The sequence below is a fragment of the Neolamprologus multifasciatus genome, chromosome 12, assembly GCF_963576455.1.
Source record: "Neolamprologus multifasciatus chromosome 12, fNeoMul1.2, whole genome shotgun sequence".
NCBI classification, from domain to species: domain Eukaryota; kingdom Metazoa; phylum Chordata; class Actinopteri; order Cichliformes; family Cichlidae; genus Neolamprologus; species Neolamprologus multifasciatus.
The window spans coordinates 22,432,152-22,459,214 of record NC_140450.1 but is presented as its reverse complement, the minus strand read 5'-3'; the positions used below and the strand labels follow the sequence as shown (position 1 = coordinate 22,459,214).

The 27,063-nt window shown below is 39.7% G+C and overlaps 1 protein-coding gene across 7 annotated transcripts in view; it reads left to right on the top strand.

The window, feature by feature from the left end:
- Nucleotides 1–27,063, top strand: part of LOC146506965 (multiple C2 and transmembrane domain-containing protein 1-like) — a 143,569-nt gene that overhangs the window by 59,379 nt on the left and 57,127 nt on the right. For 5 of the 7 annotated variants that reach the window (XM_085181451.1, XM_085181449.1, XM_085181453.1 and 2 more), the window contains exons 3-10: nt 7,707–7,849; nt 8,010–8,089; nt 9,295–9,406; nt 10,761–10,799; nt 15,126–15,290; nt 15,753–15,883; nt 16,628–16,814; nt 22,567–22,660. In XM_085181451.1, the coding sequence (XP_085037577.1) occupies nt 7,707–7,849; nt 8,010–8,089; nt 9,295–9,406; nt 10,761–10,799; nt 15,126–15,290; nt 15,753–15,883; nt 16,628–16,814; nt 22,567–22,660 (951 nt within the window). The remainder of the gene's footprint in view (nt 1–7,706; nt 7,850–8,009; nt 8,090–9,294; nt 9,407–10,760; nt 10,800–15,125; nt 15,291–15,752; nt 15,884–16,627; nt 16,815–22,566; nt 22,661–27,063) is intronic. The other 2 variants (XM_085181450.1, XM_085181455.1) reach the window with 1 other exon arrangement.

The window sequence follows — 27,063 nt, the reverse complement described above, 5'->3', positions numbered from 1 at the left end:
TGAGAAATCAGCAAAGTTGCAGGGATGAAAATCTGGTTAATGGCGCAGGTGGTGGTGAGTGAAGATTTAGTTGATGTGGCTCTCTGTGGTGTTTCTGGCACGCATCACATTTCAGGCCATTTGAGCTCATTGACCTCTCTCAAAACCTTCAGTTTACTTTACAATAGAGCCATACGCTGACAAATTCAACAGCTTTAATGGTGGAAAAAGAAAGGCCCTAAACTCCAACAAGCGTGGCGCTCCTCACCTGCAGTCGGGCTTTGAGCTGTGGGCTCTTCAACTGAAAACTGCTTAGACTGATACTTTCAACAGTGAGAAGCCACTCTTGATTTAATGTGCACTGTGAACATTCATGAGTACACAGTGGTGGAGTACACTTTAGTTTGTTTCAAGTACAGTCATAGATTTGCCCTCTAAACTTACTCTGCAGTTAATACAGCACTCCAGATAGTGAAATAAAGCATTAAAGGCCCATTTAGTAAAGGCTGACATTACTCTCTTAAGGTACGCTCTTGAACTTTAATTGAAGAGTGTGAGTAATACTAATAATGTTTTCTTGTTTTGGAGTGTTTGTTAATCCTTTTTCAAATGACTGTTTAAAGTGAAATTGAAGATTTTGTTGGAGTGGGTGTTTTTATTTATTTATTTATTGGATAGTGGATAGCGTGCTCTTACTTACCAGGTGTCCCACATGGCAGCCTGCCTTACTGGCAAAGAGACACAGAGAGCAGTGATTTTATGGCCAGTGCCCATTAGTTGTTCTGAACAGATAAATGTCTGGTGGATTATGTTCTCAGCTGTCTTTCAAGAAGACAGAGAGCTGCTATCAAAAAGAAGTGTATCATGGGCTTTTAGATGTGTTGATGTTCCACTCCCGGGGCAAATTTACCTGGTCTGTACTCCTCCGAGTCCTCTCTTAAATACATTTATTTCTACTCTCGGATACTGTTACACAGTTTTTGTGGTCAGTTTTAAAAGCATCATACAAAATTAATAGATTAACACTGCGAATGTGAAGCACGCATTCGCTGTTCTTGGTAATTTCTTGTCTCTCAGTCAGATCTCTTTGCTCACTTACCCACTGGTCTGTGGAGCCGAAGATTTGCTTTAGGAAGGAGGATTAGGAGGAAAACCAAATCTTTAATATCTCATTTTGGGGAAATCATGGATTTTTGATTACACCGGCGGCGCTCGAGAAAAGCCCTTGTTCCAAATACAGAGTTTAGTGCTTCCGACCTGTTCACTGAAATGAACTGAGACGCACAAATATAGCAACAGTGCTGACACAAGCATCATGTTAGTAAGTGAAGCTTCATGTGAGTCAGCCAATGTTATCATTACTGAATCTGGTCCCAGAAGCCTCCTTTGCTGACTCTTCCACCCATTCCTTACTTCAATGAATTAAACATCCAAACCAGTTCAGTTAAAATATGTTACATACATATAAGATGATTTTTTTTTATGTCATTGTTCAATCTTCACAAGTGTAGGCTATCTTAGCAGTATAACTATTAAAGCAAAAAGGCAAAACACACACTTAAGTAGCTGTTTTTTTTTTTTTTCTTTCTTTTTTAATGTCAAGCCAGTATCAACATTGCTCAGATAGCAAGATTTTCCTCGTTCCACTTGCCTAGTCAACCTGATTGTTTCCTGTCCAGGGAAGAGCTTTAGAAATCCCCTTGTGTAAAGCTGAAAGAGCAAATGTGACTCAATGTTGTGCCCAGAAAGCTGGGTTTTGGATTTCCTGATGGTGTATTTAAAGACTTCAGAATTTAAATTTGCTTGTGATCTTCTCAGTACCTCATATGTTTTGCTCAATATTTATTAGCATAAGTGTAACTTAATGGCAGAAAGACAGAGATACGTAATCACTTTCCCATGGCAGCACTTAAGTACCCAGAGCACCCATTTTTGTGGCCTTTGCATGTTTTTCCTTATACCCAGTGTCCCTCCTGTTCTGTAGCTTTCTGCTCATAATGTGAACAAATGTCCTGGCAAACCAATGTCACAGTGTGTGGATGCAGACTGTGTGGAGTGAGGAGGTGGACCCAAGTGCAGATACTCGAAAACTAAACTCAAATTTAACAGAAGGCGAGCCGTTTATTAAGGCTGGTAAAACATTACAAAACAAAAGTCAAAGGCGACGCTAAACAATAACCTAAACTGGGAAGAACTAAGTCTAAACATAAACTCTGGAACGTGAACATAGAAACGTGAAGACTTGGCATGGATTCATAGATCTGGAAACATGGCATGACATAGCAGGATAGCAGACAATCGGACGAGGAATGAATGAAAACACACAGACTAAAGGCACACAGGAGGTGATCAGGGGAAGTGGAAACACATGGGAAAACAGCTGATTAGAATGAGCATAATGACACTACAGGGTAAGTGAAAGTAAACACAGTGAACATGGGACACCAGACCTCTTCAAAATTAAATGGGAAACATAACGGGGCACAGACATGACAAGAGCTTGATAACATAGGACACGCATACGTGAAACACGCAGACTCAACATGACAAACCGACAAGGGAGAGTTAAACACAGGGGGAGATGACACAAATGGATCTAAGAAACACAAGGCAAAATAGAATGAGCCTACTAAACTTAAACATAAACCATAAACATCAAAATATATAAAAACTCAAAACGCTGGGTCAGATGACCCAGGATCGTAACAACCAATCCATGACACCTCTTACAAAACCTATAGCTTATTGATCTATCTACCCAACAGCCCACATTTGAGACATAAATCTCCTAATTTTTATGGGCTTTTCCCAAGTGTGCAGTCTTTTGAAAAATCAGATATGAATGTCATACATAATGGTCGGTTTCCAAGAGAGCATCTCTCTGCTCGCTCCTCTGTGCTGTACCCACTCTCACTCATATTCGGCCACCCACAGCAAAAGCCTTTTCTATTTCATACTTTTCAGCCTACATGTGTTTATGGCCTCATAAAGCTGGCACTGTGGGATGCAGAAGGTCTGAATCAATGATATGTGTCTGAGGAATATTGACCTGCTGGGCTATAGAACGAGAGCGAGATAGAGAAAGAAAGTTGGAGCACTTTTGGAAAATAATGCCTTTAGCTGCACACTGCGGTTTGGGACAATTTCAGATAGTTCATAAGTTATCAGCTCATATCAGTGACATAAGATGTTGCAGCGTTTTCTTGATTTTTTCTTTTTGTTTCTCCGACGTGACTTGCTGTATATGTTTACCTCTCTTCTTCTTCTTATCCTGTCATTCGTGTCCTCCTGCCGCAGCTTCCTTGCAGTAACGTGTCAAGAGCAACGGTGTGTAAAAAGCTACATGTGTGTGTCTCTAGTAGCTCTGCAAGTGAGCTTGAGGGTGTGTGAGTAATTTTAAATGTGAAGAAATAGATACCTTTTCCCATCAGGCCAGTGTCTTTAGAGCAAAGCCTCCTAGCACTGAAAAAACACACCACTTAATATGTTGCATATGTTAAAATATTGAGTATATTATAAAATTATGCTGATGATAATCGTCAACATAATTACTCATGCTTCATTTTTATTATAGTGACAAAATAACCCAGTCGACAAGTCGTGTCATTACTGTTCTTTACTGCCTCTCATAAGCATCAGCAATGTCGTTATGTAGGAGTCAGATATTCGCTGGTATTGTCATGCTAATGATAGGGAAAGACTCTATCTTGAACTGATGAGACATGTGCAAACACTGAGCAGAGAAGCTTTTATCCACTAGTTCCCGTGCTGTCAGTCAGCAATTCAAGCTCTTTAAGAGAAAACAGAGCAAATTGTTGGATATAAAATATATGCTCTGTGGCTGCTATTGACCTCTGTTGCTTGTCAATATTTAGCATGTGTTAATGTACAACATATAGCCAACATTTTTCACTTGACTTTGGAAAGTACTGTTAACATGCAGTGCATCTGCACATCTCTGTTTGTAGATAAATCAGAATTGCTCGATATTACCATTCCCTCCCTTGGTGTTTTGGTCACAGTGGATGATAGCACAACAGTGATTCAAGTCACGTACTGTATAAACAGTCACATCAGGGTACTGTTTCATTGGAAGATAATACACATCATAATTATAGTTACCCAAGTCAAACAGATTTTGTTTAGATTAGAGATGGACCGATCCGATATTACGTATCGGTATCGGTCCGATACTGACGTAAATTACTGGATCGGATATCGGAGAGAAATAAAAAATGTAATCCGATCCATTAAATATCAAAAAAGCACCTCACACAATTTGCGACACGGCGTAACTCGGCTCATAACCGTAGCACGTTGGAGCAGTGTGGTCACGTGATAGAGCAGCTGTGTGTATTTGTAGCCTGCTAGCAAACATTTCATCTCCGAGGAAGTTATCTCAGAGAGAAGTAAAGCAAGTGTGTAAGTTCATCTCTGAATGTTTGTAAAGCATTCCCACGTTAAGCTTAACCGATATATAGAGCAACTGCCTCTCTCTCTCTCCCTCACCTTCCTGCTGCTACTTCAATCGTGAAACTGCTTAATGATCAGCTGATCGGCTTTTCTGTCGCGAGTCCGTCTCTCTTCTTTGTTTTTGGCTCACTTTGCACCAGAAAGAGGAAACCAGCGGCTGAACAACAGCAGCACTATTAAGCTTGATAAGCTGTTGTTAGAATTTATTTAATATTACTTTCTAGACCAGGATCTTTTTCTACAGCTGACGGCTGGTAACTGTGCAGGGGCGGATCTAGCAAAGTTAAGCCAGGGGGGCCGATAGGGCATGAACAGGGAAAAGGGGGCACAAAGACATACTTTTCTTTCTTATTCTCATTTAAAATATCTTGCTTTTAATTATTTAATAATTATCTGAATCTTACACCCAAAGTTTTAATCTGATGTAAAATGTATAGAAGTCCATTACTGTATATAGTAACTGTTAAGTCTAATATACCCTAGTAAGCTGTATGTAGTACTTTTTCCTTTGGGAAAATACCATCTGTGAATTCTGCGATTCTGTTGAAGAAAGATGTTGAATCTATTTAATTATTCTTGAAAAATAATTTTTTTCTGTGATTTTTTTTCACCCTGCATCAAATTAAAGTTGATTACATCGATTAAGCATCATGAGGAAGAGGGTGGTTCCCTATTTTCTTTTGCTGGGAGTTTGCAACCCTATTAGTTAGGTTGCTTAATATTTCTGCTAAGTACTCTTTAAAATATCAGAGTAGGGAGGATGGAGTAGGTTTAAGTTTATTAGATTGATCAGTGTTGCTAAACTATGAAATATTTTGGGTGCAGTGTGTTTTGTTTTGTTTTTTTACATACAGGTATAACAGAATAGCTTTAGTGTTGTTGTTTTTTAACTTGAGTATGAACTTATACAAAAAGCAGCAAGATATTAAAAAAACAGTTTTATTGATTAAAAAACACACTATATCGGATTCATATCGGTATCGGCAGATATCCAAATTTATGATATCGTATCGGTATCGGACATAAAAAAGTGGTATCGTGCCATCTCTAGTTTAGATACAGCGCAATATCACTAAATTTGCCTCTAGGCTTTTTTTTAAAAAACAATCTGTATAGAGTACATTACCCTTTACTCTCAGAACATCATGTTAGATAAGCACAGACTCCCCAGCAGACTCATTAACAGAGGGGAAATAAGAAAACCTTGGGTAGATATAGAAAATGCTTGAAAACAGATATGCAGTAAATGAAGACAAAAAAAAAGACGAGGAACTTTTAAATGACAACAGATGATAACTTTGCAACAATAAAATCGTATTCGTCTTCAAAAACTGCTGGCATTGGGACACATTCAAAATGCACTGTAACTTTGTAAATTTGTGGTAAGTTAGACAGCTGACAGACTAAAGCCACAAGTTAAGAGTCTTGGAGTTATTTTAAACCTTCTTTTTTCAAATCCCACATAATTTAGATTTCATTACCAAGATGTGCTTCTTTCACTGTGGGAAAATCTCCAAAGTGCAATCCTTAATGACTCTCCATGATTCAGAAAAACCTGTTCATACATTTAGTTACAGTAAACTGGATTATTTCTGTTCTCTTGGCTGGATTTTCTAAGAAAAGAAAAACATTAGCAGGCTGTAGCTAATTTAGAGGTCCCAAGGTTCACTAACACAAGTAACCAAGAGGAAGTCACTATAGTTTCTGCACTGGCCTCCAGTATTGTACAGAATCCACTTTAAAAAGCGCTTGTATATAAAGCCTTACACTGTCTTGGACCATCGAACATTTCTGACAATCTTTCATGTTATGTTCCAGTTCACTCCCTGAGATCCTTCACTGCCAAACTGTTAGGCAGAGAGACAAAATAGTTGAGGATGCAGTTTTGTTTTTCATTCCCCAAACTTTGAAACAGCCTCGATTCAGGAAGCACATTTTACCAACAGTTTTAGGAAACTCCTAATGACACACTTCCTTGCTCTTGCATTTAAACTTTGTTTTGACTTAACAGGAATAGAGTCAGCATTGGTGCTTTTCATTGTACCACTGTACTACTCACTGTCAGGTACAGCCACAGTTAGAGTGGCTTTACAGAGTAGTTTTTCTTCCTTAAATGCTTCTTTGAACAGGATTTTGTGTGTGTGTGTGTGTGTGTGTGTGTGTGTGTGTGTGTGTGTGTGTGTGTGTGTGTGTGTGTGTTTTAATTTTTTATTTTTTTTCAGTGTTGTTGTGTATGTGAAGCCCTTAAACTATAATTGACTAATTGACTGAAGGGGAAGAATTTACTGTCCTGAACAATATAGATGCTTGTTGAGGCATCGTAGAATTAGTGCAGCTCACATATATGTGGATACATACGAGAAGTTTAACAGCCAGTCATGTATAAATGTGCACATAACCTCTCAGAGTGCAGCTTGTGTTTTAAGTAATGGGATACAGCCGTAAAATAACGTTTTATTGATTTGATCTAAAATTATTTCTGTATGGGTTAAAATTAGATTTATTTGCTTCCATGTAATGTAAGCAAGTTGTCTCTCTGATAAGATAAGATAAGATAAGATAAGATAACCTTTATTAGTCCCACACGTGGGAAATTTGTTAGGTTGGTTCGTTGATCCCATTAAAGTTAATTGTTTTTGCATTCATTGTAAGCATCGGTGCCTGTTTGCACTTTGTTATCCACAGAATAACACCAATACGAACCAATGCCGTCACCTAGTGGTCATATAAAGCCACTGAAAACATTTCATATTTGTATCACATGACCGTAACTTTGAGTTACGGTCATGTGATACAAAGTCACGTGGCCGATTCTCTCCGAGCCTGCTTCACAGTAGCATATCAAGCTTTTCATATGTTTGTATTTAAAATTGATCTGAGGGGGTTTAGCATAAATAATACAAAAATAAAAATAGTCTAAAATAATAAATAAAATAGTATGCTAAAAAATACAGTTTTCACGTTAAGAAATTGTGCAGAGGCAGTATTTATTTATTTTTATTTTGACAAAATCCTGTAAGTCCTGATTACTCTATTATCAGTGGGCAGACGCAAATATTTTTTCACAACAGAGTTGCTGCTCTTCAGTAAATTCCACAAAGTGAAGAAGGTAATGTCAGTTTGACCATAAAAAATAATGGGGAAATTAAAAATTCCTTTGTCCAATCGATATTTAGATCGACAGCCTATGTCAGAATTGTATTTTAATCACATATGACTGTGTGTTTTTATGTGTTTGCTTTTCTTCTTCTTAGGGACCAGTGATCCATACGTGAAGTTTAAGATTGCAGGGAAGGAAGTGTTTAGAAGCAAGACCATCCATAAGAACCTCAACCCAGTGTGGGATGAGAGAGTTAGCCTTCTGGTGGAAACCCTGAGGGACCCACTGTATGTCAAGGTACAGCAGATAAGTGCTGAGGCAAAAATGTCACCTAGCTCTAAAATGTCTTTCTTTAAGTTAATGTTAAACCTTTCTGTAGAAGTTATAAGGGGTAAAAGGTCTTCATTTGTACCATCGCTGTACTTAAAGTAGCTGCTTTATATTTATCCCTTTGTAGGTCTTTGACTATGACTTTGGACTTCAGGATGATTTCATGGGCTCAGCATACCTCTATCTGGAGTCACTGGAACATCAGAGGTCTCTTTCTCTTATTTGACTTATAATATTTTATTACCTGCCTTTTTTTAATGCACTTTTACACCCTTGGTCTTTTTGATTCCCTATTAAGTAAGCAGTCTGATTGACTCTGTATCTGTGGATTGCCTTCAAAGCCTGTACTAGCAAGTAGATATAGTCTTTGACCTCCCTCTAGTGGCAATCTTTGGTACTTCAGCTCATATTTTCATGAAGCCAAACGTTTGCCTGTGAAACCATAGACAGACATACACTGCAACAAATATCCCTGTTATTTAAAGTGACGTACAGACATATTTATTTTTACAGTTTGTTACTGTAAAATTAAATATAATATAGAACATAGAATATAGAACATGACCTTTATAATACAATGAGCTGATAGACTGGTATCATATGGTCATTTTTGTGTTTCCATTATAATCTATATTAAGAGTTTAATACAGTAAAATATATCAAGTAACTGGCTTTATAAGTACTGTACATCTAAATCTAAGCTTACAAAAACAAAAGGAATAATGTAAGTTTGTAAAGTAGCTCAGATCCATCAATATTTTTGATAATCTATTCACTCGCACAAAGTGTACTGTGTTTTTACAGCAGTTTGTTACAGTATAAAGTATAGTATCTCAAGTGGAAATGATTATTTTGAATTATATAGCGTGAACATCTCAGGGAAAAGGCACATGAATATGATTTTGGTTACCTTGGCTTGTTTTATTTCTAGTCACATAGAGGCTGGGTGAATCTAAACTGGCAACAGCACACATTTACTCTTGCTATATGCAGGTGTTATTTCTGATAATAATGATGAGTCCAGTCTAATCGGTTGCCCTAGTAGGCAATCAGTGTGATGGGAAGTCAGCTTACACAATATACTGTTTTTACAGAGGAGAATATGACCTCATGTAAGAGGTCATAGAGCAAGTATAACTCAGCGCTTTTACACCTATGACAAGTTAAGACACCTGCCTTAAAAACTATATCAAGACCTTGAAAGCGAATTAGTAAAAGGTTAAATTAGCTCGATAACTTGTTTTTGTTTATGTTGCATGGCTGTGTTGATGTTAACATAAAATTCACTAATAACGTCACAGAGTGAATTTTTTTAATCAGATTTCCACAATGCATTTTACTGCTTGTACACTATATATGTAAGTGCTTACAGGAAACAACATGTGAATATGGCTTATTGTTTATCTCCAAAGGGCACTGGACGTGACACTGGACCTGAAGGACCCACAGTACCCTGAACATAACCTGGGCAGCCTGGAACTATCCGTTACTCTGACACCAAAGGAGGGAGACGTGAGGGATGCTGTAAGAAATCTGGAAATCTATAATAACTCTGATTATTCATTCATCTCTGTCTTTTCATGCATACACCACAAATCCTCCTTTTTGGGGGGAATCACTCCTTTATTTTAAAATAAAGAGTATCGCATCCCTACAGTAGATCAACATGGATGAATCATATTCCTAATCCTTCACTTTAGCATCACTTTTCTGAAAGACACTAGAAAGGTCAATAGTTTTAGGACTTAAATGAAGTTCAGCACCCATGTTACATGTAAACGCTGCGTTCAAGTTGTGCTAAAGAACAATGTGCTGGTTTCGTTCAGCCTCACTTAGTAGAAACTCAACTCAGCAAATACATATGCATAAACTAAAGTGTAATGAATATGTTGTGTGGAAAAGTTGCATGTTCAAAGAGCACTGGATCTTCTTTCCTAATTATGTTGGCTCGTGCCTCTGCGGACGTGCGATGGGTTTCGGAGTTGCATTTATTTATGTTCAATTATTTGTTTGGTTAATTGGACCCCTGCATGCTCGATTCAGACCAAGGCAGAGTCATGGGGGAAATATTTTATTCCTTTTGATCTGATGTCTTAATTCTGCAGCTTATTTACTACTGTAGTTCAGAGAGTCCACAATTGACAGAACAAATAAACTCTATTTAGGTTAAGCACCAGTTTGGATTTCTCCCACTGTGAAAAATTGAGTACAAGGTTATAGTAATAAATTCTCTCTGTTGCCATCTACTGGTACGAACCTGTAAGATGGAATATATAACTTTAATTCGCTTTTTGAGATCCTCGAGCAACCGATGACAACTCAGCGTCAACAATGGGACTTTACTCAGTTATATTAAAGTTGATGAGCGTTTGTTTAACACGATGGAATTTACTTCTTCATTTTTTTCTCAAAAACAGAGAGGGCCAAAATCTGTGACATAGTGCGAGGCAGTGAAGAAGACTCGATGCATTTTAAGGAGATTTTTATAGCTTGCCACCACAAAATCTATTTGTGTGTCCAGTGAAGTGAAATACTTAATTAGAATTATTGAAATATGTAAGCAGGTAAGAGCTTTAGGTGCTGCCTTTGCTTGGGTCTACGATGGAAAAGGGCAGGAAGAACAAGTGTATAGAAAATAATTATTAAAATGTGTGAAATGTATCAACAGACACCAGTGTATATTATACAAATAAATAATTTCTGACTCCATAGAGTGCTTATACTGTACACTCACATAACTTGCATGATTGTGGCTGCCCTACTCTCCCTGTCCCCCTCACACCCCTATCACTGACCTCCATGCCCTTTAACCTCTGGCCGTTCAGCCTTAAAGGGAGAAACTGGGGGGTTTTCTGTAACCGCTTTGTCTCATTTACAGACCATGCTTTTGAGAAGGAACTGGAAACGATCTAGTAAGGTAAACTAAAACAGCATGTAACTCATGAAACCTCTAACTGTACTGTAACCCCACTACCAACCGCACTGCACCTCACCTGTCCTTCTTCACTGGTGTTCTGGTACATGGATGGAGTCTCCGTGGCCCTTCCCCTCCCTTCCTCCGTTTCCTCCTTTCACAAATGTGGTATTGGCAGTTTTTTTTTCTTTAATATTTCTCCAGTTCTCATTGTCACCAGCTTATTTTCCACAATATACTGCAATATACTTTGCATCCGCTGAGGTTATGTCAGCTCATTTTTGGAATGCAAGTGAGCTTAAAGGTGAACTATTCTTCGAACTATGTGAAGGCAAGTCATACAGTCAGGTCCGTAAATATTTGGACAGAGACAACTTTATTCTGACTGTGATTGTGTACATTACCACAATGAATTTTGAACGAAACAACTCAGATGCAGTTGAAGTGCAGACTTTCAGCTTTAATTCAGCGTGTTGAACAAAAACATTGAATAAAAATGTGAGAAACTAAATCGTTTTAACACAATTCCATCAGTTCAAGGCCTCAAAAGTAATTGGACTAATTAAATAACTGAAAATAAAATGTTCATTTCTAATACTTTGCTGACAATGACAGCCTGAATGCTTGAACTCGTGGACATCACCAGATGCTGGGTTTCCTCCTTTTTAATGCTCTGCCAGTCCTTTACTGCAGCAGCTATCAGTTGCTGTTGTTTGTGGGCCTTTCTGTCCAAAGTTTAGTCTTTAACAAGTGAAATGCTCAACTGGGATAAGATCAGATGACAGACTTGGCCATTCAAAAATATTCTACTTATTTGCTGTAATAAACTCCTGGGTTGCTATGGTTGTGTGTTTCAGTATTATGAAATGCCGCTCAATCAATTTGACTGCATTTAGCTGGTTTTGAGCAGACAGTACGTATATGAACACCTCAGGATTCATTTGGCTGCTTCTGTCCTGTGACGCATCATCAATAAACACTAGTGTCCCAGTGCCACTGGCAGCCAAGCACGCCCAAGCCACCACACTATCTCCCCCATGTTTTACAGATCATGTGGTATACTTTGGATCATGAGCTGTTCCACACCTTTTTCATACTTTTTTCTTGCAATCATTCTGGTAGAGGTTGATCTTGGTTTAATCTGTCCAGACAATGTTTTTCCAAAACTGTTATATATATTCTTTTTTAGATTTTTTTTTTTTTTTGGGGGGGTGGGGGGTTCGGGGGGGGGGGGTTTGCAAGCCACTCATAAGCCACAGTCTTATGAGTGGCTTGCACATTGCAGTGAACCCTCTGTATTTACTTTCATGGAGTCTTCTCTTCATGGTAGACTTGGATATTGATACGCCTTCCTCCTGGAGAGTATTGTTCACTTGGTAGGCTTTTGTAAAGGGGCTTCTCTTCTCCATGAAAATGACTCTGCGATCATCCACCACTGTTGTCTTCCATAGATGTCCAGGTCTTTTTTGCGTACCTGAGTTGACCAGCGCTTTCTGTTTTTTTTCTCAGGATGTGCCAAACTGTAGATTTTGCTACTCCTAATATTGTAGCAGTTTCAGGTGTATTTTTTCTGTTTTCTCAGCTTAAGGGTGGCTTGTTTCAACTATATGGAGAGCTCCTTTGACCTCATGCTGTCTGTTCACAGCAAAATCTTCCAAATGCAAGCTGCACACCTCAAATCAACTCTAGTCCTTTTATCTGCTTGAATGATAATGACATAACAAAGAATTATCCACCATCTGCCCATGAAATAGCCTTTGAGTCAAATGTCCAATTACTTGTGTGGAGGAGCTGAAACTCCTAAACCCTTCATCCTATCTGACCGTGGACACCCTCAGATTAAAGCTTAGAGTCTGCACATTATGTCCATGTCCATTAAAGAACAATAATTGAAATATGTTTCTGTGAACAGGTCTCCAACTATGTATGGACCTAACTATATGTGATATAAATACATTAAGGGTGGAGGAAATACCTTACAGTCAGTAGCATTTTTTTCAAGAGCACTTGCTGTACTAGTTGTAAAGATCAGCAATAATTGTTAGAACTTTTATTAAAAACTTGCTAACTTTGGTGCCATTTTTGTGAAATCAGTCAGTAATAATGCAGCTTCAGAATTTTCTTTTTTGTGATTCCACTGATTTTTACACTTTGAAGCAGTTTGAATCATTCATCGGTGAGATCTCTGTGCTTCTTCCACCCTTGATTTGCAGTGCATTGCAGCTATTATGTGGGAAAATAAGGCAGATTTCAATTCTGGGGTTTTTAAGAAGTCCTCTACAGCAAATATGCTGTGAGATATGAAGTACTGTTGACTTTTGACTTTTTTACTGACTACAGGACACTCCTAGACCCCTTTTGCATCCAGTGAAAAAACATTTTGACGTCATTATGAGTTCCCATCTTGCCGCACATAAGGGGCTGTTATCTTTTGATTTCATTTTTTGTGATTCTTGTTGACCGTGAGGTTGAACAGAAAGCATGCTGTTTGATGTTCCGCTTCTTCTTACTGGCTCGTGCATGACGCACATACCTTGTCTGTTCATTCAATTCAGCAATTTTCAAAGGAACAATTTTGAGCTCAAAATTGAGTTTATTCACACTTTTATTTTGTTTTTTACTCACATTTCACTTTTAGTGTTATTGAGATAGAAACTTTATGATATCTACCAAGAGGCATTTGAAGTATGTTTGGTTGGAGATGGGCAGGCGTCCTGCTGTATCGTGCCTCCCCAAACCAAGCCTTTGAAGCCTTCAAACTGTGCCACCCTGCCTGTGACTCGGGAATTCACTGAAACACTAACTATTTGCTTTTGCTACCCCACCAAAAAAGCACTGCTTGCCTCTGTGTTGCATACAGTACATAGTTATTTTTACACCGCCGCTTCTTCCTTAAAGAAGCATATATGACTATTGAACCCACTGTAGAAAATGCAAACTTTAAAATAATAATTAGGAGGCAGAGGCATGTTAATACAGGTCTCTCTAACTTTACCACAGGGAAAAATGCTGATTTTGGGATTACTTTTTATATGTTTTCTGCTTCGAGAGGGCTGGCAAAAGTTTAACCCTGTGCAACACAGTATTAGTTCTTAAACTGTATTAAAAGACTTTCAGCCTGTGAACATCTTTGTGTATGCGCTCCATCCTGCTGTGTTCTGGCAGTGAGATATGGATTCCTAATCCAAATAGCCCATGGTTTTCTATAACAACAAATATGTGGCAACAAAAAAGAAGGATGCAAGGGAAAAGGGATTGTGCTCTAATACAGTAGGACATAACAGCGACCTCTCATCATTAGCATATAGCGTGTTGGTAGCAGTGAACGGGAGCCATAGAGGATGTGGGAGTTGCTGTATGGGAGGTTGGCTTTAATGCAGGGAGCTATTCCCAATGTTTAATGTCTGGAGAATGGAAATTAAGAAGCTCCGTCTCTAGATCAAAGGCCTGCGCTTGCGAGGCAGGGTTTGTTCAGAGTTTAATGAAATTCACCCTCAAAACAAAAGCTATGCTAATATGTTCTTCCTAACAAGGAAGGAGGCGAGAGCAAGGCAGAGGGAGAAAGTGGAAGTGTATTTGTTTGACAAATAAATAACCCTGCTCTTTGTTTTAGTGAAGGATACTGACACGATTCAAAGAGAGGTTAAATAGGCCTGTAAGTGCTAAGAAAAGTGTTGAGGGTAAAAAAAGACTTAAAATATGGAGAATAATCAATCTGAATTACAGTAGCTTACAGTAGCCAGATGGAATAATAATGTACTGTACAGAGGAAGACTATAAGTAACTGCGAGGTTCCCCAGTTTTGGAGTAAAAACTGACAAGTCTGTTCCCTTTTATTACTTTTTCTAACATAATGTTTAGAATATGTACAATAAAAATGAATATTCACGCTGCTGTACCCTGTTTAAGGATAAAAGGAGGTTATGATACATGTTGTGCATTTTTGCACAAATATGGATGAAATGTTGATACCCACAGTAATAACGCTTTTTAGAATTGCCAAGAAATTGTTCACAGTAAGTGGATAATGCAGTGCTGTAATTTATAGCGAGGCCCTGGCATGTCAGGTGAACTCATACGTAGCAAATTACCTTGAATTACCACATTTTATGTTCAAGTATTATCTTGTTTCTTGTGCCTGCTCTTTATGTGTCGTCTCAATGCATTTGATATCGGTTATTTTCCAGTGAATGAAGTGCAAAGTGTATGCAAGCCTTGATAAATTGATGAATGCTGTAATTTCTTCTATTTTGTGAGTTTGTTTCTATGTGCATGCAAATGTATAAATGTGTACGTGTGTGTTTGTGTGTGTGTGTGTGATTGCTGCAGTATCAGAGTATGCGTCTGTCGGATGTACACCGAAAAGCCCAGTTATGGCGAGGTATAGTCAGCATCAGTCTCATAGAGGGCCATGGCCTGCAGCCAATGGATGCCAATGGTCTCAGTGACCCTTACGTCAAATTCAGGATGGGTCACCAAAAGTACAAGAGTAAGGTAAGCCACACGAACGAGATGATGTTAAGATTATAGAATTTTGATAAAACTTTATAATTTGACTATTTTTGTAAAAACTAATATTACACAACACCACAAACACAACAACAAGCTGGGCAGAATTTGGCAGAGTGTAAACAAGTAAATAAATAATTACATATAACAAATGTTAGGGGTGTCTGTGAGAAAAATTACTGGCCCATACTGAAATGCCGAATTTTCGAGTCACCAGATATCAGTAAAAGTCTTCAAAATCAGCTCTAGTTGTGTGTTATCTTTCTGCAGGCATATTTACATTTTTTATGCTCTTTATTTTACTTGTTATTTCTTTATACTATTTATTTGACTCTCTCTTTATTTTCATAGCGGTTCCAGCTCATATATTATCTAACAAATTATAGCTCACATTAACAAATGGACACACGGGCAGAGTGAATGTCCTTGTTTGATTTTTTTTTCCAGACAATTTCAAAAACGCTGAACCCTCAGTGGAGAGAACAGTTTGATTTCCACTTGTACGATGAGCAGGGAGGCTTTGTGGACATTACAGTCTGGGACAAAGATGCTGGCAAGAAGGACGACTTCATGGGACGGTACGATGGTCTTTACCGGAACTTCTGGATATTTTGTTTTGTTTGCTTTTTGTTTTTTTGTTTTTTTTAATTGTATGGTTGGTTAAGGCTTACTGCTTATTCAGGCTGATAAAAGGTGCATTTTAGTAAGGGTTAGTTTTAGTACACAGTTGTCTTATTTGCCTAATTCTCAGCATAGATTGTTGCAGAGCATCTCAATCCTGTGCATATTGAAATACTGCCCTACAGTCTTTCATAGTGAGAATGATTTCTTTCCCTTGTCTTTCATCAGAATGGATGTACTTGAGCAAACCTTTGCTTTGAACTGTTTGGCCCAAGTAAAGCAATTACTGTTGGCCTGCCTCTGTTTTAGCTGTAGATATATTAAAGGCATGCTAGGAAATCAATTCAATCAAGAGAAGATGCTTTTAAGTGTCTTCTAAAAGGTATTAATGGTGTCAGCTTTGGCTGAATTTCCGTCTGTTGCTTTTATCTTACACAAGATGTTTGCTTATTAAGTGATGCTTAACTTCAGTTAGTGAGGTGATAAAAAATGAACAAAAGAAACCTGAGATTCTCTATATTCTTCTTTTATTTCACGGGCGCTCTGCGGTAATTTAGACACATTTCTTTCTGTAAACACAAACCCCTACCATGACTTTGTTTTTCTCTTTTAGTATATAAGGCCTGCGGTATGTTTCATTGTCAGTTTCATCACAAAGTCTACAATTTTCTCATTTTGTGTCTGTTTATTCTTTTCTCTAGGTGTACCATTGACCTGTCGCTTCTTAGTAAAGAGCACACACACAAATTGGACCTGCCACTGGAAGAAGGTGAAGGTGTTCTGGTGCTGTTGGTTACACTCACTGCTTCTGCTGCTGTTTCCATCTCAGACCTGTCAGTCAACATGTTGGATGACCCACACGAGCGGCACCAGATCAAGCAGAGATATGTGAGTTAGCATTTGAGCTTACGTTAAGCTGTGATTGCGTTAATAATTTTGTGAGGAAAGTACACAATATGTTAGCACTTAAGAAAAGACATTTAATAACCCATTTTGTAGCTTTCAAAAATTACAGTATCAGAGCTGCTCTATATCCATATACTTATAGGTATTTGTATACAGACATATACCTGACAGTGTGGCAAAATGGCTATTCGCATTTTGTGAAGAGTAATTTCTCTCATCAAGATGTCTTTTTTCACAAGCCAGTGTGCTTAAAATTGATTTATAATTAGATGATGTGGAAAGCAACAGAGTAGGAGATACAGAAACGGATACGGGAGTTGAGAGGTCAAGAAAGCAGTGCAAGCGGGTTCAGTCGTTTGACTGAAAATGTCCGAGCTCAAAAGCCAGTTATCGTTAAGCTAGAGGGAGACAGACAGTGAGGGAGAAAGTGAAGGGCAACGAGCAAGCGGGAGAGAGCCCTAAGGCCCCATCTGCTACAGAGGCCCTCCACTCAACACAATGGTTTTGTGTCTTTGTCTTAGTCTAGTTAACCCTTCGCACCCTGTCATCTTTACATCTTGATGCAAAAACACACACACACGCACACACTTAAATGGATTCGATTCAGTGACAGCTTCCACACAGGGGACATTTCTCTGTCCATCAACAGAATTATGTGTCGTGCTGTCTCTCAGTGCTGCAGCCAAATTTGTTTCACTGTAAAATTTCATTTTACCATATGTAGGATATTTGTTTGCTTAATTGGTTAATTTGAGATTCACCCTGATTTATTTATTTATTTTTGGGACCTATTGGATTTATTTGTCTGGGCGAGTTGTTGGAACGTATGTTGACTTAAACAGATCTGCTTGTGTACACGTGGGTGTATCATACGTGTCTGTGTGTTTTCACCCGGGCTGTCTGTACTTGTCAGATTAGACAATTTGTTTGGATTTCTACATCTGAACTGGTACCCAGTAGCACATCCTAGCTGGTGTGTGTATGCCTCGTTCAATGTGTGCCTAAGCTCCAGTTGCCGAACATTGGTGCCACGACCTACATAACCGTGGCGGTGCCTTATTGGCTAGCCACGGGAGGTCGACCGCTCTGCTACGCGTTGCAGAAACCACACAACATCAGAGGGGGGAGCTCGAGGACTGAGACACAAACACGCTGTGCCTCTCCTGACAGTCACAAAATGAGGGCTAGGAGAATGGGTGCGTGTATGTGTGTTTGCCTGAATGTGTGTAATAGGGGGCGAGGGGTAAAGGGTGAGGGTTGCGCCGAAAAGGGAAGGCGTGTAAAATGAAAAGAAAAAGCTATTTCACCTCTCTCACAACTCATGCAGACCCCGTTTTTCTGCTCGGTTGAAGGCGACACATTTTACTTCCCTCACCTACCTCTTTTCCTGCTTCCTTCTCTCTCCTACTCCTCTCTCTCTCCATTTCTCTCCTGCTCTCCCAGCAACCTCAGTTCTTTGTCTGTTGCCGCTATGGCTCCTGTTAGATGAAGGGATGGTGAGATAGAGGGTGAAGGAAGGTGGTGGGGGGTTGCAGATGGAGGGGCATGGTGAGGTCGGTTTGGAGACTTGAATGGTCTTTACCTATTAACATATTCCTTTTCCTCAGACTGGCAGTCTTTCAGTTGGAGAATTTAATAAAGATGTACCTTATCAAAGAGCACTGCTAAGACCAAGTACCACCACTAATACATAACAGTGCTGCTCAAAGCCTACTAATCTGCCCAGTGTGTGCATGTGTGGATGTGTGCAGGCGTAGGTGTATGTGTAGGCACATTTTTACCGACTGGTATTATCTGCTTGAAAAATCAGCTGTCCAGCACAAGCCTGCACAAAGCATGCACTACTGCTAGCCATAAACAAGCTCACATGTATGGACATGTGCAAAAAAAAAAAGTGTCTACCTGTGTGTAACTAATAAAATGGCAGGGAATCGCAGCTTTGAAAAGCAGATGCCTTCATAAGAAAACTCAAAATCGTCCGCTTGTCGCACCCTTCGGCAGCGTAGACACTCTGCTCGTGATGAAAAGGCGCACAAAAGATAATTTTAAGGTTAGGTGTAGCAGTGGATTCCAAACACACCTACATGTAAATCCAGAGTTTTTAAGAAGATATTACTGTCTTCGTTTTAGAGAATCATTGTGTTCCAAACTGGAAATGTCCTTGTCACTTTGTTCCACACAAACGCTATGAGCGCACCTCAAATGGCTGCAATTTGGGGTTTTTTGTTTGTTTGTTTTTTCCCCCAATTCAATCTGTGGCCATTGATGAAATACGATAACGGACACCTGAGTGCGGGGACATTTTGATAGCACTGAGCTCATTAATATCTTCTGAATTGTAATAGATTTTTGTGTCTGTGTTTTTGCCAGGTCACTGTGTGCCTGCGTGCGCTTGCTTCTGCATGTGTGCGAGTAAATGAATACACAAGATTTTCTGTGCCAACTAATTTGAATGCATCTGACAATGGAGCTATGCAACATGGTGCAATGCACTCACTCATAGGCAACTACCTTAGACGTTCTATTGCTCACTGTAACCTTTCCTTCATCCCTAATTACTGTTTCCCAGAAGTAGAAAGGGATGAAGGCAGAGAGGGAAAATGAGAGAAAGAGATTTATGCATTATGATGGCAAAGTAGCACACACACTAATGGCTCTTAATGGGCTTGAGTTGGCCACAAGATGGGTGGATGAGAGGAGGAGGACATGGTGACCTCCACTAAAGTGGTGGTACTTCACCATACACCCCCATGTGCTGTGTTGCACGCATGCATACACACGCTCACGCATACACACACACGCACACCTTTCGACCCACTTTGGAGCACTGCTCTAAGGTGAAGCAAAAGGACACAACCTGGACAGGAAGTGAAATAAGGGGCTGCGCTACGTTGTGAGATGAGCAAAGAGCAACTTTGGCAGAGACTCTTAAAATAAAGGAGGTTTTGGGGATGGAGACAGTTTACAGCAGCCTTCAGTTTGTGCAGGTTGTCACAGAAGCACACTTAGAGCTGCTAGAGGTGATGCCAGTTTGAAAAACTCTTGCTATAACCACGCTTCAGGTTGCGTGCAGGCTCTATTTGTTTTAAATAAGAGATGGCAGCTGATTAAAATCCTATGCAGGGAATCTTTGATTGTTCCATATGAATGAACATCACATCATTTTTAGTGTGTCTGTTAACCAACTGACCTATAACTCTATAAATGCTTTAGTATAGTCAGGCAATAGCCTTCCCCTTTTTCAGATGCTTGTCATCATCAGCCACACAAAATTCAGACAAATAAAGTGCATAATATGTCATTCAGTTAGGCTCACATCTAAACCAGTTAGTGTTTAGATTATGTGAGAGCCAAATGTTTACCATTAAGCCCTGAGGATGTGAAGTTAGTGGACAGCTACTGGGGTGCTTGACTCCAAAACCTACAGCTGCCTTGCATGAAATCAGAGCGAATCAGAACCATGTATATATGTTTGCGTGTGTGTGTGTTTGTGAAATGTTATGCAGTGGTGATGAAAGGTGACATGCTGAAAAGATGACAGTGAGTCATAAGCCTATGCCGGCGCTGATTCATTTTGTGTGTTTATGTGTCTGCGGAGTGCGACAGAGACGGGAAGAAGACATCATAGTGACAGGATGTCAGTCAAAGACAGGGCGGGGGTTTGTCTTATGAAAGCCAACTCTGTGTCCTTTAATTTTCTTCTCCACCCTCCTTTTTCATTTCCTCCTTATCCCCATAATTCCACCTGCGAGCTGATGAGGGTGTGGATGGAGCCATAAGTGGGGCGCTAGGGGTAGGGGAGGGGGTCGGTCTTGGCCTCTTTTCTGTCTTTCTTTCTACCTGTCTATCCAAGCCATCTATTCCTGTCTGTCTTTCTGATGAGGATTTGAATCCTTGTGGAGGTCGGGTGTGTTCTTTCTACCAATCATGGATTGAGGCTGAACTCTAAAGGTCCCCTCAGGGAGTCCGTATGGTGGGAGGAGGGGCTGAATTACATAGGAACGTTTCGGGGGGAGTCTCAGCATCAATACATTAAAGAAGTCATTTAGTCTCATACCATTTTTGCATATCTGTGTATTGAGAGGAAAGCACACACGTATTTACAACATTTGCTTTTGATTGAAATCTGACTTTAACACAATTTTTAATCTGACCAATAAACAAAGTCAAAACTGGATACATTACAGAGATTAATGTCCAGACCCCCGTGCCATTTCTTAATACTCCTCGCTATAGGCACACTTTGATCATTACCAAAAAAGTATTGACAGCCCAACAGCTGGATCATTCCAATCACGGCGTGTTTACTGTTTGAACTCTAACACACAAACTGTTCAGCTATTAGTTTGCCCTTGCCTCTTCCTCTGCCACCCCCACCCCCCCATGCCCTCTTGCCGACTGTTTTCTCCCCTCTTTCTCCCCCGCCTTCTTTGCTGCTCACCAATAATCACAACAAGCAGCTGTATCTTCAGAGAAATCGTGCCTTAAAAATCGAGAGTTGTCCCCTCTCTCGCTCTCTCTTTCTGTGCGTCTCTCTTTTGCGCACTCTGTTTCTCCCCCCTCTCTTTCTTTCGCACACTCTCCCCTCTCATCTCCTTTAGAGAGCGTTTGGACAATGATATCGCTGGAAACAGGCAGAGTCTGACAGAGTTGGTAATAATGAATTAAGTCTGTAGCCTGGCCCTGACTCTGAAATTTAAATTATAATTACTCCTTTGGGGATGGAAGGGGTTATTGCCAGAGAGAGAGAAATAAATTGAAGTGAAGTGCATTTCCACTCTGCTTTTAAGACACGCCGACATGCTACTCAATTTGGCCTGAGTGTAGGTTTTCTATGCATGTGTTTATACCTGAGAATCTGGGTGTGAACAAAAGCACAACTTTGCGGTTGCGTGTGTGCGCGACTGGTCACGCCTCGTGGTCGCGCCGATGATCTCCACAGGTCTTGCCTTTCTTCGTGAGATTTACAGACTCATTTTTACACAGTCATCCTCATCCTGGTTATTGAAACTTTTTGCATACAGTGCATCCCTTCTCACTGTAGACTTCATGTGCTCTGTTTGCCTGCAAGTCATTCGTCACCTATTATGTTTCCTCAGCACATTATGTTTTATCATATTTTTCCCTATCTCTCTGTGTGAAGCAAACACAAAAGAGGCACATTAATATCAGTTAGATCTCAGTGGTGTTTCTTTTCACATTATCCATATAGAATAACTTCTTGGTCTGTAAAAAGCTAGTTTTCTTTAAAACAGAGTATAAGAGTATATGTCTTTGCATTTGAGATAGCAAAAATTGTTGTGCAGTAACAATTGTAACAAACTTCCACAAATTTCCCTTCCAATGCTAAAATCTGTACAACTTTGATGTTATTCTACTTAATAAGATGTTTCTGAAATGAAAGACTCCTATTATTTTTGTTTGCTGTTGTCATTTCAGCACAGCTCCTCTGCTTTACCGAAAAATTCGGTAAAATCATAACATTTAAAGGTAAAAAGTTAGGAAACACTTGAAATAGACATGCACAACTATTTCATTCAATTTAAATCCAGCCATTTCTCCACTAGACCCGACTCGATAAATGCCAGCTCTACATTTTCAAATAAAGGCTGGTAAAGGACATAATCTACCCTTTCCTCTCTTTATGAAATGTCAGGCTATTGACATGCCTTTCACTTCGGTGCTAATTTGCCATCCTCTTTGACCTTTCACCCCTGTTTCTGGGATGTTTCAGAGCCTCTGGAGGTCATTCCACAACCTGAAAGATGTCGGCGTGGTCCAAGTTAAGGTTATCAGGGCTGAGGGCTTAATGGCAGCAGATGTCACAGGTAAGACACTGACCTGCAGTCCAAACAACAGTGCTGTGCCCTCTGTAGTCCTCATTTGCTGTACATTTCCATAAATTAGTTTCTATATATAGATTTATTTTTAACTTAGATTCATGCTCATATATTTATACACTTAAAAAGTTTTGCTGATGTTTTGCAGTTTCTGTTTCTGCTATCACAGTGAGCACTGCTAGAACATCTGATAGGTGACACTATCAAGACAAATATATATCTTTTGCTCTAAATAACTTTTGCATAATGTTCGCATCTAGACAGCAGTTTCCTCCACCAGCAATCTGCCATAAATCTCACCAAAGATAAAGTCAGGGCGTAATTTTTGTTTAAGGGATGATCTTTTACGAGACTCCTCAGAGAGAGTTAAAGTCTACTTTGTGCAGGACGCTAAATTTGTCTCTGCATTTTTAGAAAAGATACAGGCTGCTCATTTGAATAATAGAGAAAAAGTACACATTTGAACCAACAAATCACTCTCATCCCTCCTCCCGCGCTCTCTCTGCTTGCTCTCTCTGCTTGCTCTCTCTGAATCCTCCATTCTCCATTAATTCTTACTTTTAATTAGGTCTACAGTGGACAGGCCTAGTTTTTCACTCTGTATTATCTAGTAAAGGGAGAAAATATGTGTGTGAGAGTTTGTGTGTGTGTGTGTGTGATGGCGAGAGAGAGAGAAAGAGAGTCTGGAGTTTATTCTATTTGAAACATCCATAGTCCCATTAGCAAACACAGAGCGGAGCTGGTTGATTTTGGGTTATTGCAGGGAGCGGCTAGAGCAGTCAGAGTGCAAGCCAAATGGTTCCCTGGTTCTTGTATTTCACTTGGAGCATAAATTTGCTCTGCGACCATATTGGGGAGTTCATCGTTTGTTTGTCTAAGCTTCATGAATTCCTCTCGGAATATAAACAGAGGAAAACTGCGGATTGTTTATTAGCCATTTGTCTTTCAATTCGTCTTTGCCGGTTTGATACAGTTATTGAAAACATGTTTTTTTTTAGAAGTATCTCTATAGCCTGCGGAGGTTTGAAATTATTGCAACAGACTAACTTCATAGTAAAATATGACATGCCTTGGGAACTAGCGGTAAGATTTTACTTAGCATGTGCTCAGGTTGGACTGGTATCTAACATTTGCAATAGTTTGGACGTTATAACATGGGATACATATTAATTAGATTAGCAAAGTAAAAAAAAAGTTTAAAAGCAATTTAAATTTAAAAAAAATTTATTTCACTGGAGAAATGTTTTTACACTCAACATTACAACTTTTTTGTCATAGCCAGAGAGACTTAAAATTGTATTGCTCTCGAACTTAAAAGCAAATCTTTTAATTTTGCTCCAGAAGCAGCCTAACCCCACAGTCAGTGGACTGATACTGATAACAGACAAGGCAAAGGGGTTGTTTTTAAATGGCTTGTGCCTGTTTTGAGTCTGATGCTCTGTGTGTGTGTGTGTGTGTGTGTGTGTGTGTGTGTGTGTGTGTGTGTGTGTGTGTGTGTGTGTGTGTGTGTGTGTGTGTGTGTGTGTGTGTGTGTGTGTGCGTGTCACTGGCAGAAACAATAGCTCTGTAAGAGCCACATAAGAGCCCTCACCACATGAACACCCCATTTTAACAACGCAGACCAAGAGAGGGTCAGGAGCAAGGTGAGAGAGAAACAGGAGGACAGACAAACAGACAGAGACAGGAGAGAGAGAGAGAGAGAGAGAGGAGGTCAGCGAGCGAGAAAGAGTTCACCATCTCTCTCCCATTCAGCCAGCCCGTCTCCTCTTCTCTCTCTTTTTTTCTCTCTACTCCTCCCCTCTCTCTCTCTCTCGCTCTCTCTCTCTCTGGCCATCTCTCTCTCTCTAATTGGAGTGTTTTTGTGGAGTAGCTCCACTCTAGCCCAAGTAGGATAACTGAAAATAGTCTCTAAAACCAACAATCCCTTTTGTCTGCCAGCTCTTGTCCCTCTGAGTGGATGCTATACTCTTAGAACATTTCAATAGTGAGACGCGCACTCACACACACACACACACACACACACACACACACACACACACACACACACACACACACACACGCATGCGCGTACCTACCACAGCAGCATCACCAGAGACACAGAATGTGTACCCTGCCAGTGAAGTCTACATTTATCAACTTGAATGGTTGGTAAATATTGCAGTTCATATCGAGTGACCTGTTAAAATTAACATGGTAATGCACTGGTTTACATTTTAAAGCACGAATTATAATTAACTGTGATAATTCGGGGGCACGAGAGCGTCGTGTGTTGCCTCTACAACCTTAAACTCCTCACTGACTCCAAGCTTTCTCTGAGGCAATTACAGTATGCTTCCTCATTTTCTATACTGTATCCATTTGCCACTTATCTTAGAGCACTCTGAAATTAATTTGAGCCCACTTCTTGCTGCAAACCCTTCGCCACTGTCACAGAGATGGGACCCCGGTGGTGGTGGCAGTGGTGGTGGTGGTGGGGGAGCTTTACTCAGACATTACCTGGATGATCACTGAGTGGAGCTCAAACCCGAGCGTGTAATTGGTTAAGACAGCTGCCTCTGGTGCTGGTGGCCAGTAAGGTGAAAGTTCACCATCAGTAACAACTGGCTCTCTGCAGCAACACAGCCTGCCGTGTCATTAAAAAAAAGAATATTAGAGAGAAAACGGGGGGAAGGGACGGACTTCTGCAGAAATAATTTCCATCTCCTAATTTGGGTGATTGCGTCTAGATTTAATCAGATTTGGTCTGAGGCAATGACATTATAATTGTGAATGATATGGACACTCTGGGATTATTAAGAAAGATTTTCTGCGAAAAAAGACGTTTTTCACTGGTTTAATCATTTCAACCATATTTAATTGTGGTTTAAAGAACAATTGAGTTTAAAGAGAGACGGCGAGGTGTAAACAGAGAGGCACTGAGAAGCAGGTGCCCGAGCCTTTTTTCTTTTGTCTATTTTAACGTATCTTGTTTTCTGTAGAAGTCGTAGCTGTCAATATCCACTTGAAACACTCTACATCAATGGAGCGCCACAAACAGATATGAAAGGCAACGCCTCTGCCTCAGCATTGATCACAGTGACATTTACTTTGCACACCCACTAAATGTCCTGCCCTTGTCACAACATTTGGAGAAAATCACACTAATCGATGGCACTCACACACACATAGATACACACACTCATTTCCTATGGCCTACAAACACAGGTGGGCACACACTTTTCAGGGGCTTTGAACTCAATCTCTTTTTTATCGAGTTTTATTATGCAACAATGCTGCTTTTCAGCGTTCAGTATTCCCAATACTTTCCCTGGAAATTTGCCAGGGAGTTTTTTTTTTCCTCGTCTTTTTACTTAATGACCCAGCCTTTTCAAGTGATAGGTTTGAAAAAAACATTCGCAGCGGCTCCCGACAGTTTTTAATAAAACATAATGATCAAAGTTAAAATTAAGAGTTTTGTTGTTTTTTTAGTTCACTGAAGGTAGGTGGGCTGGCAAACATAGGGAGCCGGTCTCGCTGTTTTCTGTGTACAAAGAATTTGAAGTGAGAGATGTTAGTAAACAAATTGGGAATATATAGGACATTACTGGTTTTGATTATGATAGCACAGTGTGCTATTCTCAGGAGGAGGAAGCAGCTCCTTCTCGGTCTCTCTCACTTTCTCTCTACGCAGTTACATAACTAGTAAAGTTTTCTTGGAATTAATTAGCATCTATGAATATTCTTTATACTAAACCATATAACAATGATAAGTCTGTTTAAGTTTTAGTTTGACAGCACTCCTTCATTTGTGATCCTTAATTTTCAGCGTGATTCAGTTCTTATAATAAATCCAAATTTGGATGTATGTTTTTACTTTTAATTACCATAAAATATTACTTGAAAACAGCTTCGCAGCTAGTCCTCGAACTTAATCAATTTTGGTTTTTAATCATTAAAAGAAATCTTTTTAAAACTGCTTTTATTCATCTCTCCATGTAAAAAATGCAGAAATGTTTTCTCTGTTGTTCATTCATCATATAGTTTTGACATTATACGCTTGCTTTTACTCGTGTCATCGTGCCGCTGCTCCCCTCGCTGCTGTCTTCAGAGGAGCTGCGTTTCTCACGCTCCGTGACTGGCTGCCTTTATGTTCAGCTCAAAAATTCTCGGGCCTTCAGAGCACCTCGACCTCTGTGTTCTCCGCACCACCCATTTTCATAGTCCTCTCTGGCTTTTCTCTCTCACCCTTTCCTCGCGACTGCCCAAGGCGCAGTCGTCCTGAAGCTTATCTTCTAGTTGTCCATGGAGCCGGGATGCTGATAGAAATGGCTTACAGCTTTTACACTGATATACTGTTGTATAATGTTGGGGCTAAAATTGAAAGAATCATTTCATTACAGCTCTGATAAGTA